General features: G+C 43.1%; 1 protein-coding gene across 2 annotated transcripts in view; it reads left to right on the plus strand.

Moving 5' to 3' along the window:
- The window catches only part of bbox1 (butyrobetaine (gamma), 2-oxoglutarate dioxygenase (gamma-butyrobetaine hydroxylase) 1), a 37,557-nt gene that overhangs the window by 15,314 nt on the left and 1,206 nt on the right, over positions 1-21,037 (plus strand). For both annotated transcript variants that reach the window (XM_061815209.1, XM_061815208.1), the window contains 4 exons: positions 13,867-14,065; positions 19,493-19,598; positions 19,686-19,882; positions 20,167-20,333. In XM_061815209.1, the coding sequence (XP_061671193.1) occupies positions 13,867-14,065; positions 19,493-19,598; positions 19,686-19,882; positions 20,167-20,333 (669 nt within the window). The remainder of the gene's footprint in view (positions 1-13,866; positions 14,066-19,492; positions 19,599-19,685; positions 19,883-20,166; positions 20,334-21,037) is intronic.

Below are 21,037 nucleotides of genomic sequence, written 5' to 3' on the forward strand. Positions count from 1 at the left end.
CATCCTCTCTCCAAGAGCTCAGACATCCTGCGGAGGAAACTAATTTTGGCCGCTTGCATAAAAAGAGGGACCGACACCCCAGTCTGCCAATCCAGAGGCACTGTCCCTGATGTCCACACGGTGTTGCAGAGGAGTGTCAACCAGACCCCCCACAACATTCAGAGCCCTTACGAACTCCTGGCCACCAAGGACATTTTAACCACCTCGGTGAGCTCAACCAGAGAGATAAGAGAGCCCGCTTCAGAAAACTCAGACTCTGCTTCCCCATGGGAAAGGTGTGTCGGTGGAATTGAGGAGGTCTTTGAAATATTCTCCCCAGAGCTCACAACATCCCGAGTTGAGGTCGGCAGCACCCCAACCCCAACCCCACTATACACTGTGCTGACAGTGCACTTATTTCTCTTCCTTGTGACCCTGGATGGTGGACCACAATTTCCTCGAAGCTGTCTAGAATTCTTTCTCCACGGGCTCACCAAACTCCTCCCATGCCTGAGTGCTTCAGCAATAACCATAGCTGCATTTCACTGAGCCAGCTGGTACCCTTAGGAGTCCCACAAGCCAGAAACGTCCAACAGAAAACCTTCTTCAACTTGACGGTCTGACATCAACAGGTTCAGGGATTCCCGCTACAACAAGCACCGACCACCAGTCTGCTGCCTCAGCAATGGAGGTGGGGGACATTGAGTCCATGTGGACCATGTTCCGCTGAAAATGAGAAAAGTTCTTTCGGAGGTGGGAGTTGAAACTCCTTCTGACAAGGGATTTGTCCCCACCAGACTGTCACAATACCCCACCTTGGACCGGCATCCTCCCCCCACCATTGGAGCCAACTCATCACCAAGTGGTGATCAGTTAATAGCGTCACCCCTCTCTTCACCTGAGTGTCCAACACATGCAGTCGCAAGTCCACAAAGTCAATCATCAAACTATGAATTAGGATGTCCTGGTACCAAGTGCACATGTGGACACCCTTATGCTTGAACATAGTGTTTGTTATGAACAATCTGTGATGGGCACAGAAGTCCAGTAACAGAACACCGCTCACGTTCTGATTGGGGGGGCTGCTTTTCCCAATCACTCCCTTCCAAGTCTCACTCATTGCCCACGTGAGCATTGAAGTCCCCCAACAGGAGCACTCTTCAGCACTCCCTCTAAGGACTCCAAAAAGGGTGCGTACTCAGAACTGTTGTTTTGTGGAGAGGCACAAACAACAGTCATGACTCGTACCCCCACCTAAAAATGGTGCGAGGCTACCCTCTCAACCACCAGTGTGAACCCCAACATATAGGCGCTGAGAGGGCGGGGGCCATACGTTTTGTTCAGTGTCTTATGGTTGAGTCATAAACAATCACCTTAATGGAGCTCAGTGCTGCTTAGAGTTCTTTGGATCTCATTCTGAGTTAGACCCACACCCACTCTTTGCCTCTCATCGTGGGCAACTCCAGAGTGTAAGAGAGTCCAACCCTTCTCAAGAGGACTTGTACTAGATTCCCTGGTGTGCGGATGTGACAACGACTATATCTAGTCGAAACTTATCAACCTCACACACCAGCTTGGGCTCCTTCCCTGGCAGAAAGGCGACATTCCACCTCACTAGAACTACATTCTTTAGCCGGTGATCGGCTCGCGAAGGTCCCCGCTTTCGGCCACCGCCCAGCTCACACTACACCTGACCCCTAGGGCCCCTCCCATAGGTAGTGAGCCCATGGGAAGGGGGACCCATGCCACCATTTCGGGCTGTACACAGCTGAGGCCCATGGGTGCAGCGCCACCAGGTGCTCACCTTTGAACCCTACCACCGGACCTGGGTCCAGAGGGGGGCCCTGGTGACCCATCTCCAGGCAAGGGAAACCTCAATCCATTAGTTTTATTCATCATCGGGGTTTATGGAGCCATGCTTTGTCTAGTCCTTCACCTCTGACCTTTTTGATGTGGGTGACCCTTCTAGTCGCGTGAAGAAGCCCCAGAAAACTTGGCTCCTAGGATCATTTGGACACATGAACCCCTCCACCACGATAAGGTGACGGCTGAGGGAGGGGCTAACCGGTAATATTTAATTGATTTTTTGATACAGAAAATCTTTGCTATTATACATTTTGAGGATGATTCAAAACATATAAGTATGTCAATAATAATAATGATAAAGAGGCAGTTATTTTTCATAACTTTGCGCTCTACAGACTAAAATCTGCCCTTGCATTTTTATTTTGTTACTGTAGTCAATCTCACATTTTTAACTGAGTTAATTGAGTGGTCAACGGTAGAAAGAGGATGTTTGTGTGATTGTGATTCATCCATCCATCCATTTTCTGAGCCGCTTATCCTCACAGGTGTTGCGGGAGCGCCAGAGCCTATCCCAGCTATCATCTGGCAGGAGGCGGGGTACACTCTGAACTAGTAGCCAGCCACTTGGAGGGCACATAAAGACAGACAACAGCCGCACTCACAATTACACCTAAAGGCAACTTAGTCTCCAATTAATGCATGTTTTTTGGGATGTGGGAGAAACCAGAGTGTCCAGAGAAAATCCACCCTGGCACAGGGAGAACATGCAAACTCCACTCAGGCGGGGCCGGGATTTGAACCCCGGTGCTCAGAATTGTGAAGTCAAAACTCTAATCGATTGCTGCTCTGTGGCGCCTGAATGTGGTTACCTTTTATTATGATATTAATTTTGAAATATGTGTCCTTTTCAGTTAGTAGTTTTTTCAAAAAAAAAAATGATTAGTTTTAAGTTTGCATTTTCTGTCTGTGGCCCAATTTCCAAATGCTGCCAGATCTTTCTCAGGAGATCTCAGAAGCTAAGCAGTGTCAGTGCTGGTGAGTACTGATGGAAGACTGCCCAAGAATATCAAGTGCTGGGGTTGGGCAATAGGCCAATCACCTGCTCCTGTAAAAAAATTACAGAGATGTAATGTACCTCATGGCATTGACAGCTCTAAGATTTTCTTGTTGGAGTTTGTTTTTAGTAGTTTTATTTCTCCTTTCTCACTGGTGATTAGAATTTGATGAGGTTTTTTCTTCTCCTTAACGGAACTACTGCATTATTTGCCAATTTAATTTTCTGATTAAAATTACAAGAGGGGGCATGTTGGCCGTCTGGTTAGCACAGCTGCTTGAGAGTTCTGAGGACCTGGGTTCAAACCTGGCCTTGGCTTTTGTGAAGTTTCCACATTGCCTGTGTGGTTTCCTCCCACATCCCAAAAACATGCATGGTAGGCAATGTTCCCTCCAAGCTGCGTGCGTGCCCAATTGCGCACTGCTGATGTGGTCTTTTTGCACAAACAGCCTCTGTGCATTGCTTACAAAAAAATACAAATCCAACATGAATTAGTATTAAAGTATTCTTTTGATGACTTTGCTTTTGATGATTTAAGTGTCCCAGAAAGATCCATACATTTTGACCAAACATTGACATTTATCCCACTTAACATGTTTCCATTAACATGTTTTCATTGATTGATTGACTTCATTTTGAACATACAACACAAAAGTAACAAAAAAATAAAAAATCTACGATAAAAAATATCCTGGGCGGCACGATGACGCAGCTGGAAAGCTGGGTTCAATCCCGGCCTTCCCTGTGTGGAGTTTGCATGTTCTCCCCGTCCCTGCGTGGATATTCTCCGGACACTCCGGTTTCCTCCCACATCCCAAAACTTGCAACATTAAAGGGACACTGACAGGAAAAACATGATTTTATGTTTTTAATTTAAAAAAAAAAGGCAGCGGGAATGGACCCATCCATCTTTCCACCACACAACATGATTTTAACATATATGGCTTTTCGTAGCTCCTGCCAAGAAAATCCTCTCGAGGGATTTGTTTTGGAGAAGAAGCAGGAAGTGACGTTGTCAGCAGGAGGCCACTCAGGCAGCCTCGTGTGTTTATACCAATTTTACTTGCGGGAAGGTAGCTCTAAGTCCCTCCATGTTAGCCAAAATAGTGGCTCGTTGTATTGCGGGATATTGTTCGAATACTCGGGAGGATGGATTTACTCTTCATCTTCATATGTGTCCAAAAGACCCGGTTCGTCATGAAAATGGATTGCACAGGTGCAAAGGACGAGAGCTTAGTGACAAATGACAGGTAGGTCTGTCTAGTAGCTACTAAAAAAATAATAGTGGGGGGCGGGAGGGAGACGTAATCGTCTCAGAACAAAACACGTTTCGGCGCACCGTGTCTGTCGATCACGGCTCCGGCGCCACATCCGCCGATCACGGCTTCGGTCAGAGTGGCTCATCGTGGCGCCAAGCCAGGCGTTGTCATTGCTCACGGCTGAGTACGCTACATACTGTTGGAGAGTCCGATGTTAGTTAAAAGTGATCCGCATATCAAATATTGATCCAAATGATGGGGTAATATTTCCCCGGTCTCTTCACTTGATTGTGAGATGTTCTTCGAAAAAATCTTCCGTGTCAGAAGGGGCATCGGAAAAATCTCTGTTGTTCCTCTCCCATAGCAGGTGCCACTACGTGTTTTCAATGGCGAATGTCCCAGTGTGACATCTGCTGATTACGTCGCAGACAATATGGCTACCACTTGATTGTCGAGTGAGACATCTGTATCTCTGGGCAGGGATGACACGCTCTCCGCTCATATTTATTGTTTCATATAGACATTGAAGTGAAGAATGTTATATGTATTTTTCATTACAATATCTATTTTAGAATGTTTATAGGTATGTTCGTGGGCCTTTAATTGGACATCCCAAAAACATGCATTAATTGGAGACTCTAAATTGCCCATAGGTGTGATTGTGAGTGTGACTTTTGTCTGTCACCATGTGCCCTGCAATTGCTTGGCAGCCAGTTCAGGGTGTACCCTGCCTCGTGCCCAATGACAGCTGGAATAGGCTCCAGCACTCCCACAACCCTTGTGAGGATAAGTGACTAAGAAAATGAATGGATGGATGGATAAGTATCCTTGACTGAATTGCGGAATAGTGCCGGTCTAAAAATGATTAGTAAGAAGTAAACATTTATATAACGTTCTCGTAATACACTAAACTGTTGCTCCTTTTGCCAATTTTCCAAACGACAGCAGTTTCTTATAGTATTTCAATGAACTTTTACATTAAGTGGACAGACATGGTTTAAAGCAGTATTGAGACCTTGTCTCCTGGCTTGCAGTTTCTTCAGCTTTAAGTAAGAGGAGGTCACTTTAAGGACGGCCTCCTTTCTGCCACATGGAAAACTGATTTAGTGTGAGGGTCTACAAAAGATCTGCATGTTCTTCCAGAAAGCAAAGCCTATTATTGTGAGTATTTCCTTTCCTGGGACCGAACAAATCGCAGAGCCCATATGCGTCTGAGCTGGAACCAAAAGAATTACTACCTTGTTTCCTTAACTGAAAAACTCTAATGGTATGGCCCTTAGGGGCCCTATTTCACCTCGAATTCACAGCACATGTTCCTGTTGTTTTCAGAATGTTTTCTTACAATTACAGAGATCAGTTATTGTTAGAATGTTTAAATAATACAAGTTTTTTCTTTGGGTTAATTTAAGTTCTCCACAACCTAATTCCAATGATGCTGATGTTGTTCATTCCACTTATCCTTGGGTTGGTCGCAGGTGTGCTGGATTCTATACCAGCTGACTTTGTGTTATTGTGAGTGTGCCTGTTTGTCTCAATGTGCCCTGCGATTGGCTGGCAACCAGTTCAGGGTCTATCCCGCCTCCTGCCTGTTGACAGCTGGGATAGGCTCCCTGCGACCCTAGTGCGGATAAGTGGCAAAAGAAATACATGGATGGATGGATGGATGGATTTGCGAATGGTTTTAGACCTACATTCAATAGACTGTGTGACTGAAAATACCACTTTTCCTTTTAACAACACTGAGGAAAGGATTTTAATGGGAGACAGGCCTGTAGCGTGCAGTATATATTGCCTGGGATTGTCTCGGTGAAATAAGCAGGGAAGTTGCCTGGATGGCAGCATAAAAACAAAACGTTCAAACCTTTATGTACCTTTTCTCATTAGTGGTACCTTCACAAATATACCCTTTACTATCACAAATGGCAGCTTTTGAACTTGCTGTTGCGAAGAACCTGGATGGTGTTTTTTACTCTTTGGGCCCAAACAACATGACATCCATGATTTTCCAAAAAAAATTGAAATGCGGTTTGGTTAGATCGCCGCACACTTTTCCACCTTGCATCAGTTCATTTCATATGAGCCAGAGCCCAGTGAAGCCCGCGGTGGTTCTAGATTAGGGCTGTGAAAAAACAAAAACGTGAACAACCCTGAACTGGTTGCCAGCCAATCACAGGGCACACTCACAATCTCGCCTATGGACAATTTAGAGTTTATAATTAATGCATATTTTGGCATGTGGGAGGAAAGCAGAGTGCCTGTAGAAAACCCATACAGGCACGGGGAGAACTTGCAAAGTCCACACAGGCAGGGCCAGGATTTGAACCCCAGTCCACAGAATTGTGAAGCCAACACTTCAACTGTTTGTCCCACCGTAGCACCTGTATATTAGTAGTAAAAAAAAAAGAAAAAACAATCTCTTTTTTGTTTTTGTTCTAGTTTGAGGTGGTGATGAGGGCAGCATTACTTGATGAATGAAATATCTGTAGGATAATGGATTTTAAAAAGATTTGATAGTGACCGCCCTCTTCTGGGTGTTGCTGATATTGTACCTGTAAATGGCTTTCGCTTTCTATGGTTAAGCTTGAACTTCCATTTGTAGGTGTAGCCATGAACTGTTTTGACTGACAATGGTTTTATGAGTGTTTCTCAGCACATGTGGCAATATACATTAGATGCCGTTTTTTGATGCATTGGCCGTTGAGGGGTCAAAGGTCTTTGGCATTCAATGTTAGTTTTCGGCCAAGCCATCTACGAGCTCCCTCCAATGTTTTTATTATATTATGGACTATGGATGATGGAAATGTAATAATTTTTCCAATTTTTCATGGAGTAATTTTGTTCTTGAACTGTTGGACTATTTGCTCATGCTGTTGGATAATTTGCTAAAGCAGATGATAAAGTGGTGAACTTTTTGCTTGTGAACAACTGAGTGTTTCCAAATAACCTGTTCACCCATCGACTGTTCCAAACAGGTGTTTTTTTGAGCATTCCTCAACTTTCTAAATCATTTGTTACCCTTGCCCAAACTTTTTCAGACTGTGTTTCAGGAATCATATTTAAACATCATTGAAACTGGGGTTATTAGTTATGGTCACACTTAATGCAGCATCTGTTGACTGCTGGCCAGGATGTCAAATTGTGCTTGACAAAACATTTAATTGGATTTAAATTTGACTTATTTTTCAGCTGCCCAATTAATTTTACCCAACATGTCCAAGAGTGATGATGTGGACATTCTGCTTCACTAAAGGTTTGTGTCATGCACATACTTATCATAATGACCCATATTAGTCATAAATCTACTGTTCAGTTCCATATTCCTTTGTAGATATTTAATATTTGACTTATGGCAACTTGTGTGCCATGTTTATTTAATAGGAGTTGAAATAATTACTCATGACTTAATCTGTGCCTAAACGTAAAACATAATGCAAATGAATATTTATGGAAAGTAATCATAGCTACCCCAATCCAACGTATTCTCGTCACGCAACCAATGATTGTTTATCATCATCGTGCTCTTCTGACATATCTGCAGTTGTTTTTTTGGGTTTTTTTTTTTTTTGCATTTTTTTTTTTAATTAGGAACATACTGTACTCTGTTTACATTCAGGGCGGCACGTTGGAACAGCTGGTTACAGTGTTGGCTTCATAGTTCTGAGGACTGGTGTTCAAATCCTGGCCCCGCCTGTGTGAAGTTTGTATTTTCTACTTGTGGCTGTGCAGGTTTTTGGGCACTCTAGAAAACCCATGCAGGAACAGTAAGAACATACAACCTCCACACAGGCGGGGCCAGGATTTGAACGTTGGACCTCAGAACTGTGAGGCCAACGCTCGATGGCTGCGCCACCGTGCCTGATTTATTTCAAATTTTGAAAACAATATGTATTCACATGAACTGAGTCTAACAAAGAATTTCACTGCATCTAGACTGTCTCTTGTTTTGGTCACCTAACTAATTTTATGTCTCAGCTAAGTAAAACCTGATTCATAATGATGACTATCTGGTTTCCTCTTTCCCATCTGGTCTGAATTTTGTCTTCAGTATCCTCACAATCTTGGTGACACAAGGGATCTTGCAATCATAGCTGTGAAGGTTCAACGTTGGAAAATTACATGTTTTCTTTCAAACCAGACTATCACTCAGTTAAAATTTTCATCTTAATCATATTCTTCAAGGCTTCTTGTCAGCAAACTGCAGGTTGCATTGGTCAGCGAATTTTCAAATGTTGGGACTGTTGTCTCCCAACATAAAAGTTTTATTTCAGTCTATCCCCCCCCCCCCCCCCTCCCACACACACACACACCCTCCGTGCCTGCGTGGGTTTCCTCCGGGCACTCTGGTTTCCTCCCACATCCCAAAAACATGCTTGAAGTCGACACTCTAAATTGCCCCTAGGTGTGATTGTGAGTGTGACTGTTGTGTCGCCGTGTGCCCTGCGATTGGACAGTTCAGGGTCTAGCCCACCTTCTGCCCATTGACAGCTAGGAGAGGCCTGGGCACTCCCGTGACCCGTGTGAGAATAAGTGGCTCAAAAAATGGATCGATGGATGTGAAAACTATGTAAAAATAAAGAATTTGAGAAGGAGGCCAAGAGTTTTTCCCAGCACCGTAAATAATGAAAAATCTCTTGCACAAGATAATTCTGAGGCTGCGGTAAGAGATCACTCAAATCACTAAAATTTTCATTTACAGATTTCTACCCTTAAAACTGATCTTCAACCTTTTATGGATTGTTGTTGGAAACATTGTAAGGTATGTAATGGGTCTGCCGTGTTGTCATGGGAACTGTGTGCCTGTAACCTCTTTAAAAGAGGGATTTTACTTAATGATTTTCTTGGGAAAAGCAAAACAAACATGGTAAATAGGTAAACAAACTTTTATATGCCCTGCAATATACTAGGGATTAATCCAGAGTGGGCGGTACGGTGGTGCAGCTTTAAAGTGTTGGCTTCACATTTCTGAGGTCCAGGGTTCAATCTTTGCCCTGCTTGCATGGAGTTTGCATGTTCTCTCCGTGCCTGTTTCCTCCCACACCTCAAAAACATGCAACATTTACTGGACACTCTAAATGCCCCTTGGGGTGATTGTGAGTGTAACTGTTGTCTGTCTCCATGTGTCCTGCAATAGGCTGGTAACCAGTTCACGGTGTACCCTGGCTCCTGCTTGATGACAACTGGGATTGGCTTAGCACTCCCGTGACTCTCATGAGGATAAGTGGCTCAGAAAATGAAAAATGGATAGTTCAGGGTCTACCAGTTGCAATAAGAACTGAAAATGAATTGCGTGATTGACCTTAATTTATATATATATTGTATGAGGCCCACTACAAAGTTCTGTCTTAGTTTTTTAAATAAATTCTATGAATTTTAGTGTGCTTTTTGGCTTATCCCATCGGTGGTCGCCACACTCAGTCATGTGATTTGTTCGTCAGATTTTTTTTTGACACAACTCATTCAAATTTGTAATCGGGTTTGAGACCAACGATGGCTGGTTTCGAAACCCAGCATCATCTACTATTGCACTACAACTGAGAAGAGAATTCAAAGGAATAAATTCTCTGAATGTCAATATGTGAAACTAAATCTCAGGTCTTCTTCCCAAGCTTTTAGGCTGATATCATAGAGTGAATTGCGAACAATTAAAATGCATCTTGGCAGGATACTCATGAAGTGGGTATTTTCTCCTCAAGAACACTTCATGCACTTGAATGTTGAGAATGATCTCAATTATGAACAGGATTTTCTGGTTCACTAACCCTTTCAATGTTCAGGCGTCAATTCCAAGCCAACCTTGGCAAAAGGGCAGAGACAGTCTTTTTGTATCATTTAATTCTGCTTGCACCTCATCAAGGCAAGATTTAGTTGAGCGATTTTTGAAGATCTATGGGCAAAAAAAGCTGTGCATCACTGCCAGATTTGATTAAAAACTAAAAAGGTGTTTTTGTTTCAGTCAGACTCATTGCTTTAATTGTATTTTTAAGTCTTTCTAAAATCATAGTTTATTTCCATCTGGCTGGAGCGCTCATGTGCATTTCACAGATTGCCAGTTGATATGAATGCAGCTTTATGATAAAACACACTTATGTCAAAACAAGGTTAGTTTGGTGGCTGCAGTTGAGGTGACACAGTCTTCAGGCTCCAACAAAGCACAATGACAGCTAGACAGCCATCGGATCTGTAGCTTCAGGTTTCCTTCTCTGGAAAAGCCACTGCAGAAGACCAGTTTTTAGGGGAAAGTGGGCTATGGCGATAGACAATCTTGTCTGGCTGTTGGTGTCATTCCAAACATCCACCTCCACAGTCTTTCTTTTCAAATCCCTAGTGCTTTGACACAGAGAAGCACAATAGACAGATGTAGATTCCCCAAGGTTTTTTCGCTCTGATAGACATTCAGAGGGAATAATGCCCGTGTTAAATCTCACAGGGTCTCTAAGCCCACTACAGCTGGAAACTATGGAAGAGATGGCAAAGTTGATTCCTTGTTGACTCTGTGGATGCACATGCCTTCCCAGATGGGGGGAGAAGAGTGCTGATTTAATCTCCAGCTTTTTCCTGTGTGGTTTTGTTTTTTGTTCGTTTTTTATTCGCTTAATTGCTTGAAGATTGACAATGGAAGCCATAAGCTTTCATCACCAGCCATCCCTATCTTTTAATCCATGTCTAGTCAGTTTTTCTGTGCCCCAAGTACAGTCCAATCCTCAGGAAATTACTTGCAGTTCTGCAGTGATGTAAGTCGTGTTCTTTATTTAAAGTGGCCACATTGAATATGTATACAGTATGTGTCATTTGTTTGTGTAGACAGCCTTTTTTTTCATTGCTAACCATACTCTCACGACATAAAAAAGCCCTTGTGAGAAGGTTATTTCCAAGATCAAAAGACATACCCCTACAGAATTCTCATCTCTTTTTTTGAGCTGCCTGTCGCAAATATGATTCCCTCGACATCCGTGTGCATGCTGCGGTTCCCAATAATAATTCTCCAGAACTACTGCTGGAACTTTACTAGTGAAATATATATGGTTACATCCTAGACACCTGCTGGGCCTCAACCAGACATCCAAACCCAGTTTCACAAGAGTAATAATAGCTGTTATAACCAGGCTTGGCCTTTGCCCTACTTTCTCTTTTGTTGTCACAAGCAGATAGTTCCCAAGACTTTGAATTGTGTAGCCAAAAATGGAATGTGAAGACACTCTGGAGGGACAGCTGCCAGTCATGTTCGATAGGTGCGGTGCTTCTGTCTTCCTTTCAATTTGAGGCACTACAATACCACATCCTGAGGAAAAAAAATGCAGATTCCAGCAGGTTCATCATGCTTGGTGCCCCGTCCCCTGCAGGCTTTTGCTTTGCAGCTAGATTGCGATGCAGGCATTTGAAAGGCTTTGAAGAAATTGGTACGAAAAAGAGAAATAAAGGAGCCGCGAACATCAGCCAGCTACAAAATCTAGGCACTTAAATCCTCCTCCTACCAGAAATACACTTTGCAGCTGTAATATGGAAGTTGCTTGAGACTGGCTCAATGGAAAAAGAAGTGTAACCAGATGGGTGTGTAGCAGTGGGAGGAATTTTTCCATTTGTCTGAAAGAAGCCTGTTAATATTTCACAGTGCGCCTGTCATATTCTTTCGCTTTCAGTAGCAAGCTATGAACTGGCATGGTTAGCAGTGAGAAGCCTCATTAATATAAGATTTAGCTTCTGTATTTAAGATAATTTATTTTGAAATATGAAAAACACAGATGGCCTTTGTTAGTATTCTTTTTTTGGCGGGGGGGGGGGGTGTGGAAATGTATACTATTGACTATTGTTCACCAAGAAACACATACATCTAAAAGTTTAACCTTGCATTATAATGTGCTCCCAAGGTGGTGGTGCCTGTTTAAAAGATTGGGCATTCTCTGATGCTCGTCTCAGCTCCAAGAATCCTTCTTAGCCATTACATCATTACTACTCCAGGGTGGATTTTTGGACCAAGGCCTCATTACTGGAGCACATTACAATAAAATAGGAAAAGCCATTTTTTAATATGGCTTGAAATTGTTCAAGCTGCATCCACGTTGTACTGCATTTATCAATGAACTATATTAATCAGATTAATAGGTTTCAGTCAAATTGCGTTCAGAGCATAAAAATTCAGCCTTTAAAATGAGGTGAAAGATTGTCATTCATCTTGATGCATTGCATACAATCATAGATTTGAATCTTCAAATGTAAGTGCGCTTTTATTGAGACTCGGTGTTCGTGTCTTGTTCTTTGAGAGTTCTGCCAATGTGACCTGAGTTGAGTGATAATAGAGCTTTGGTGGTCTCTGAGGAAAAAACCCGGGAATGGGCAGAGTTCTCTGAGGCCATGGAGAAGGACATCTGCTGTCTCAGGAGAGGGAACCAGTGCAGCGTCAACACTCTGTACATTGAAGATCTGGCGCTGCTGACCTCAACTCGCGACGTTGTGAGTTGGTGGGGAGATGACTTCAAAGACTTCCTCAATTCCACTGACACGCCTCCCCAGGAAGAAGCAGAGTCTGGGTTCTCTGAGGTGGGCTCTCCTATCTCTGAGGTTGAGGTTGGTTAAAAACTTCCTTGGTGTCAGGGCCCCGGGGGTGGATAAGATTTGCCCAAAGTTCCTAAAGGCTCGGATGTTGTGGGGCTGTCTTGGTTGACACACCACTGGAACATCATATAGACATTTGTGCCAGTGCCGCTAGAATAGCAGACTGGGGTGGTGGTCCCCCTTTTTAAAAAGGGGGACCGGAAGGTGTGTTCCAACTACCGAGGTATCACACTCCTCAGCCTCCAGAGAAAGGTCCATTCAGGGGTGCTAGAGAGGAGGGTCCGTCGGGATGTCGAGTCTCAGATTCAGGAGGAGCAATGTGGTTTTCGTCCTGGTTGTGGAACAGTCTCCCACCTTTTTACTCTCGGCAGTGTCCTTAACGGTGCATGAGAGTTCAAACAACCAGTATAGATGTGTTTTATGGAATTGGAGAAGGCTTTCAACCGTGTCCCTCAGGGAGTTTTGGTCTTGTGGGCAGTTCTTCTGGTGGTTCTTATGGTGTACCGAACCCCTGATATGGGCTGTTCGATCCCTGTATGACCAGTGTCAGAGTCGGTGTGATGGTCTGAGCACTGACCTTTATCACCGATTCTTTTTATAACTTGTATGGACAGAGAGGTGGTCCGGTTTGGTGGCCTGTGAACACCTCAGGGTGCCCCCAGAAAAGCTGGATGAAGTGGCTGGGGAAAGGGAAGTGTGGGTGTCCCGGTTAAAGCTACTACCCCCGCAACCTGACCTCAGATAAGCGGTAGATGGATGGATGGATGGATTTCAGACAGAGAGACAAAAAATTAAATGTGTGTATACAATTTGGTGTGTAACAGTCACTCATGGTGTAGTGAAACACACACCTGACTTTGGTATTAATCGTTGATTTTTCATGTGTACGCTGTGATTGGCGACCAGCCAGTCCAGGATGTACCCTGCCTCTTGCCGAAAGTGTGTTGTTGTAGGTTCCATTTTATCTACAACCCCTATGAGGATAAGCTGCCTTCAAAATGGATAGATGGTTGGATAATTGTTCTACTATAATTTTTTTTGTTTTGTTTCTCAATGTCTTGTTCCTTATTTACTCCCATTACCTGATGTTAATTTAGTTAGTATTTATTTTTTGTTCTTACATACTGAGAAAAATTACCATTTTTTTAATGCACAGAGTCATGGAAATTAGCACAATTTTGATTTTAACATTCTTTTTGCATTGTTTTCTCATTTCAGAACGCTACTATTGGGACAGCAAACTACGTATTCCCACAGCCAACTACGTGGACGTCCTCCACGATGACAAGGCGGCGCTAGCGTGGCTCGTGGCACTGAGGCGTGTTGGAATCGTCTACCTGAAGGGGGCTCCGGCGGAGCAAGGGCACGTGGCAAAGCTGGCCGAGCGGATCGGTTATCTTAGACTGACGTTCTACGGGTAAGTCAAGCAGCCAAGCCTCTGTTAAATAAGCTGTGGCCTCATGAAATGCTTACATGGTGAGTTTTCCACATAAGTATGATTTAACTGGGGCTGAGCAAGTTATTAAATAAAACTAGCGATTTGTATTGCTTTATTTTCTAAGGAATCCAGAAACACTGGCCGTGTTTGTTTTTAACGATTTTTATTTTCGTCACAACTTTGATGATGACAAACGTGTACATTTTGTCACTGCTTAAAATTATTGGTCCCTTTGAAACGATAGAAGCACATCTCTTTCTACTTTTATCTGGCTGGAGTTTAGCGCTTTGGTTTATTATGCAAAGACGTCGATGGGAAAAACAAGCCAAAATCATTGCAGCTGTTTTAAAGCAGAGGAATTACCTGGTGCAATGAGTCAGAACAGAGGTTTGGACCACAGCGCATTACAACTGCCAGAGGATGACCTCACAGACTTGGAAGTAAAGAGGTGTCTGTTTCTCATCGTCAGAACATGGGAGCTAACGTTACCTCATTAGCGCTCAGCTCTTCTTCTCAACACATCTTAGTGAAGAGTCGATACCCCAGAAGCTGTATTTGGAATACAATTTGCTGGAATCACGGGAACCCCCCCCCCCCCCCCCCCACGCACACATATGCAGGTTTGGAAAAAAAAATATTGGATGGACACAGAGAAGTGAGGAAATACAATCTCAGGGATTCATCTGCACCAAGAACAGAAAACAGATGACCGCCACATGACTCCGGGATGGAACCTCAATGCAGTGGCATAAGAGGAGCCAGATAGGGCAAATGGGGACCCTGCGAGGCACGAGCAGAGCCACGGCCGACTGCAGCTCCCAGTCCAGAGGGCTCCCTTTCTTCTTCTTTTCCTTTCGGCTTGTCCCTTTAGGGATCGCCACAGCGTGTCATCTTTTTCATCTAAGCTTATCTCCTGCATCTTCCTCTCTAACACCAACTGCCCTCATGTCTTCCCTCACAACATCCATCAACCATCTCTTTGGTCTTCCTCGCTCTTTTGCCTCGCTGCTCCATCCTCAGCACCTTTCTACCAATATACTCATTCTCTCGCCTCTAGACATGTCGAGACCATTGACGTCTACTCTCTCGAACCTTGTCTCCAAAATATCCAACTTTGGCTGTCCCTCTAATGAGCTCATTTCTAATCCTATCCAACCTGCTCACTCCTAGAGAGAACCTCAACATCTTCATTTCTGCCACCCCCAGTTCTACTTCCTGTTGTCTCTCCAGTGCCCTTCATCCCATCAGAGACTCGTTTGTCACATAACACACCAGGACCCTTCTGCCAGCTGTTCCAACTGCTTGGTCCCATTTCTTCACTTCCTTACCACACTCATCATTGCTCTGTATTGTTGACCCCAAGTATTTGAAGTCATCCACCCTCGCTATCTCTTCTCCCTGTAGCCTCACTCTTACCCCTCCACCCCTCTCATTCATGCACATATATTCTGTTTTACTTCGGTTAATCTTCATTCCTCTCCTTTTCAGTGTCCATTGTTGTTAATAATAATAATAATAATAATTGTATAATTGTTATACAATGTATATATATTGTCATAATTGTTCCTCCAACTGATCCCTGCTTTCACTGCATATCACAATGTCATATGCGAACATGATAGTCCAAGGGGATTCCAGTCGAACCTCATCTGTCAGCCTATCCATTACCACTGCAAACAGGAAGATGCTCAGAGCTGATCCCTGATGCAGTCCTACCTCCACCTCAAATTCTTCTGTCACACCTACAGCGCACGTCACCATTATTTTGCTGCCCTCATAAATGTTCTGTACTATTATGACATATTTCTCCGTCACACCAAACTTATGCAAGCAGTACCAGAGTTCCTCTCTTGGTATTCTGTCATAGGCTTTCTCTAGATCCACAAAGACACAATGTAGCTCCTTCTGAGCTCCTCTGTACTTTTCCACTAGCATCCTCAAGGCAAATAATGCATCTGTGGTACTCTTTCTAGGCATGAAACCATACAGTTGCTCGCTAATACTTATTTCTGTCCTGAGTCTAGCCACCACTCCTCTTTCCCATAACTTCATTGTGTGACTCATCATCTTTGTTCCTCTATAGGTTCCACAGCTCTGAACATCGCCTTTGTTCTTAAAAATGGGGACGAGCACAGTTTTCCTCCATTCTTATGGCATCTTCTCTCCCGCTAGTATTCTATTGAATAAGTTGGTCAAAAAGTCCACAGCCATCTCTCCAAATTGCTTCCATAACTCCACCGGTATGTCATCAGGACCAACTGTCTTTCCATTTTTCATTCTGTTCAGTGCCTTTTTAACTTCCCCCTTACTGATCATTGCCACTTCCTGGTCATTCACGCTTTCCTCTTCAACTCTACCTTCTCTCCAATTCTCTTCATTCATTAATTTCTCAAAGTACTCTTTCCATCTACTTAGCACACTATTGACACCAGTCAACATATTTCCATCGCTATCCTTAATCACCCATACCTGCTGCACATCCTTCTTATCTCTATCCCTCTCTCTGTTCTTCTCGGTGGGCCACACAACGTTCCTCCTTTCTCAGCTTCCACCACATGGTTCTCTGGTCTACCTTTGTCTTCTTAACCTTTCTCCCCACCACCCGAGTCATCCTACACACCACCATCCTATGCTGTTGCGCTACACTCTCCCTACCACTACTTTACAGTCAGTAACCTCCTTCAGATTACAACGTCTACACCAACACCTGCATGCTTCTACCTCTGCTGCTCTATGTTCCTGTCTCTTCTGGAAAAAAGTGTTCACTACAGCATTTTTGCAAAGTTCACCATCATCTGTCCCTCAATGTTCCTTTCCTGGATGCCGTACTTACCCATTATTTTTTCATCGCCCCTGTTTCCTTCGCCATCATGTTCATTGAAATCTGCACAAATCACAATTCTCTCTCTGTCTGTGATGCTCAAGACAACTTCGTCTCGTTCCTTCCAGAATTTCTCCTTCATCTCTGGGTCACATCCTACCTGTGGGGTGTAGCCCCTAATCACATTATAGATAACACCCTCAATTTCAAATTTCAGCCTCATCACTCGATCTGATACTCCTTTAACCTCCAAGACATTCTTAGCAATCTCTTCCTTCAAAATAACCCCTATTCCATTTTGTCTTCCCATCTACTCCATGGTAAAATAATTTGAACCCTGGTCCTACACCAAGGCTAGAAGCCTTACTACCTATCCACCTGCTCTATTAGATGCACAATAAATCAACCTTTCTCCTAATCATCATGTCAACCGACTTCTGAGCTTTTCCGGTAATTGTCACAACATTCAAAGTCACTACACTCAGTTGTAGGCTCTGTGCATTGCTCTTCTTATTCTGACGACAAATCCGCTTTCCTCCTCTTCCTTGTCTTCGACACACAGTATCTGAATTTCCACTGACGCCCTGCAGGTTAACAGTGCCGGGGGCAGACATTGTTAATCCGAGCCACAACCGACCCTGTATGGTATTCTTTAGATGAACGCTCGTATTTGTTCAACACAGTTTTACGCCGGGTGCCCTTCCTGACGCAATCCTATGCATCTATGGGCTTGGGACCAGCCTACAGATTCCACTTGCTTGAGCCCTCATAGTGCTGCATTTGTCCAGAGGGCTCCCCTTTGATGAAAAAAAAAATCATCATAAAATATACATGTGTATATATAACCCCAAGCCAAAAAGCTAGAATTATTGAAAAGATTAATAGCCCTTATAGTAGCATGAAAGTAAAACATTAAATCATCAAACAACAAAATTTTGAGTAATGTTATCAAGGAACTAAAACAATGTAAATGTTAATTTTCATTTAAAATTGAAAAGGTGGATCTTGAGCATGTTCATGGTAGCCCTGAATAAAAGAATAAAATCAATATACTGTCACTGCTTGGCAGATTGGCAGGTGGTCTGGAACGCAGGAAACTTTTAATAAAAATGAGAGATTACTGTATTAATCGGCCTAGAATGTATGGAAGGATCCAAAACAATGTGACATCCACTTATTACACACGGTCGACATCTGCCACAGTCGTTTTTGCGGTTCAGACCAGGAGTGCCAAAGTCATTTTTGTCGTGTCGTGTCATTGTAATTACGATTCCCCTCAGAGGGCCGTTATAACTGAAACCATAAAAATCTTTACCCTCTACATCATGAAATGTATTAACTAGTTTTGTAATTAGAAATCAATAGTAATGGGTTTTGAATGTATTGTTGTTTTGCTAACACAAAAATGCTTGCAATATCTCAACGTTATCATTTATGACGTGACAAATTGAAATTTTGGTACAGAAGTGTTTCAACTTCCATGAATTTTGATAATATCATGGAAGTTGATACACTGATTTTCCTTCATGGGCCACATAAAATCATGCGGCTGGCCAGATCTGGCCCCCGGGCCTTGAATTTGACACGTGGTTTAAACTGGGGATTTCTAATAAAAATGTATTTAATGTGTTTTCATCTACGGCTCTATTGCATTGTTTTGATGAAACGTTATTTTCCTCAAGTGCTGTAAAAGGCCTGCTTTGCTGTGCAATACTTGGGAGTGAGAGCAGCGCAGTACACTGACGTTTTAGCGTGTATAATGTTTAGAAAGAGCATCTGAAAGTAAGTTTTGTCTGAAATGAAAGATGTGCGTCTACTGTCGCAGTGTGTTTAGGGAGAAAAAGGATGCTGATAATCTTGAAAATAATGAGCAAAAAGAAACATTAAAGCTGAACTGGAAGTAAAGAAAAATAATATTAGTCTGTACAAAAATGCTGATGCTGATTCTGATATCTAGGAGTCTAAAATTCCAAGAATTGATTATTCTTCTAAGTAATTGAAAAAAAAATATACAATGAAAAAATTGTTTTTGGGTCAACAAGATGAATTGTAGGCAGAACATGCAATGTTTACCAATACTTAATATAATACAATATTCTTTAATATATTTAACTTTCGAGAGAGAAAAATTGCCATATTTTTTTCAATGCCGTGATCTTTGTCTCATGGTGGAATTTGTAGAAAAAAAATCTTCCAAAAAAATCCAGCCCTTTTTGCTAATATTGCTGGAGTAATCCATCTATGTGTTTTCAGTTTGATTGTTCACCAATGCTAGCGACTTTCTCCAAGTACTTTGGCCTCCAGAAACGTGCATGTGAAGTGAATTGAAGCTAAAGTGTCCATTACTGTGAGGGTGAACCGTTATTTGTCCATCTGTGTCTACGATTGTTTTGGTGACCAGTCCAGGGTGTACTCCACCTCTTGATTGAGGGCAGTCGGGATAGCTTGAGGCAGACCTAGTGAGGATGAGCGCTGTGGAGAATGAGTGGATGGATATTATTTGGTTGTACAAGTGATGTTTGTGTGTTCCATTGATTGGGCAGACTTTTGTACTGAGCGGACATGTTGGTCTTCGCTGTCCTCAGGCATACGTGGCAGGTTGTAGACAAGTACATGGCAAACAATGTGGCCTACACCTCGGGAAATCTGAGCCTCCACACAGACTACCCGGCGTTACACTTTGCACCTGGAGTGAGTACATCCAAAGCGACAGGGCTTCAATTCGGGGGCACCCGAATGTCCCGCAATCATTTCGCCATCTTTGCACATTGATCGTAGGTGCAGTTCCTGCACTGCATAGGCCAGGCAGAGGAGGGTGGAGACAGCGAGGTGGTCGACGGCTTCCACGCGGCCGAGCGGCTGCGGGCAGACGACCCTGAGGCCTTCCGCACGCTGGCCTCACTCCTGGTGGACTTCACCGACACGGGGACTGACTACTGCGACTTCATGCTGCAGTCCAAGAAGCGAATCATTGAGTGAGTGTGTGTATTTGAACTCCTCATGGTCCGCCTCATGAATGGAATTGAGCAGTCTTGAAAGAGCGACACTACCATCTTCTGCCCAATATTATGACTGTTCCCACTACAGTGTGACAAGATCTTGCAAACAAATCCAAGAATAGTATCTAAGGTTCTGCATTCATCAACAATTTGTTTATTCTCAGGCTGCAGTTTTGGAGTTATGGAAGGTGTTTGTAATATCATGTCGTCAAAAAGTCAAAAAAAGCCATCTCTGATTTGGCATATGGTGCTTTTGTCAGCCTGAATGAGCAGGGTCAGGTCGTGAGGATAAACTACAACAACGCCACGAGGGATTCGGTGCTGGACCTTCCTCTTCATCAGGTTCAGCCCTTCTACAGAGCGCTGAAGGCCTTCGTGGACATCATGAAGCGAGCTGAGAATGTGGTCACCTACAAGATGGAGCCAGGTCAGCATGAGACATCGCATTTGGGTTCTAATAAAAACCCAGAGACGTACCGCAAACTCCTGTAGTAGGAAAATGGGAAGACAGTAATTGACGCGTCCAGCCTGTAAATTGTTTTATCAATCTGAAAATATATCATCTCTGCCCCTAAAGCATTTTAATTTATAACATCTACATTACTGTAGCTTTAAGATAAATCTTAGATGTTTGGTTTTAATGGATCTGAAGTACTTCTGACTTGACAAAACTTTCAAGACTTCAACAATTGATTTCGATTTCGAGTACAAAAACTGAGAAGAGCCATGTTTTCCAGCATAAACAGTCCCCTCCAAAAGTATTTGAATGGTAAGGTCAATTCCTTTTAGGATTTACACGATTAGGATTTTTGGGGCTGATCACCCATCAGAGAGTTATTATATATTACTTTTTGTGGCATTAGATTTTTCAATAGTAAAATAGGTTCCTTGGCCCCATAAAGGCTGAAAGTTACTCCTCTGGTCAGTTCATGTATTCAAATCAGTCAGGTTTAAATCAGCATCACAACGCTGATATTTATAGTACGACGTAAAAAGGCATGAGAAGGCTACAAATAAACTAGCTTGTGGATTCAAATATACCGTGCAGGATGGCGACGTGGAATAAATGAGTTTTATGGCTGTGTGATATTTTAGAATAAAACCTGCAAATATTTCAACAATTGTATTTTA

This window comes from Syngnathoides biaculeatus, chromosome 3 (assembly GCF_019802595.1).
Source record: "Syngnathoides biaculeatus isolate LvHL_M chromosome 3, ASM1980259v1, whole genome shotgun sequence".
Taxonomy (NCBI): domain Eukaryota; kingdom Metazoa; phylum Chordata; class Actinopteri; order Syngnathiformes; family Syngnathidae; genus Syngnathoides; species Syngnathoides biaculeatus.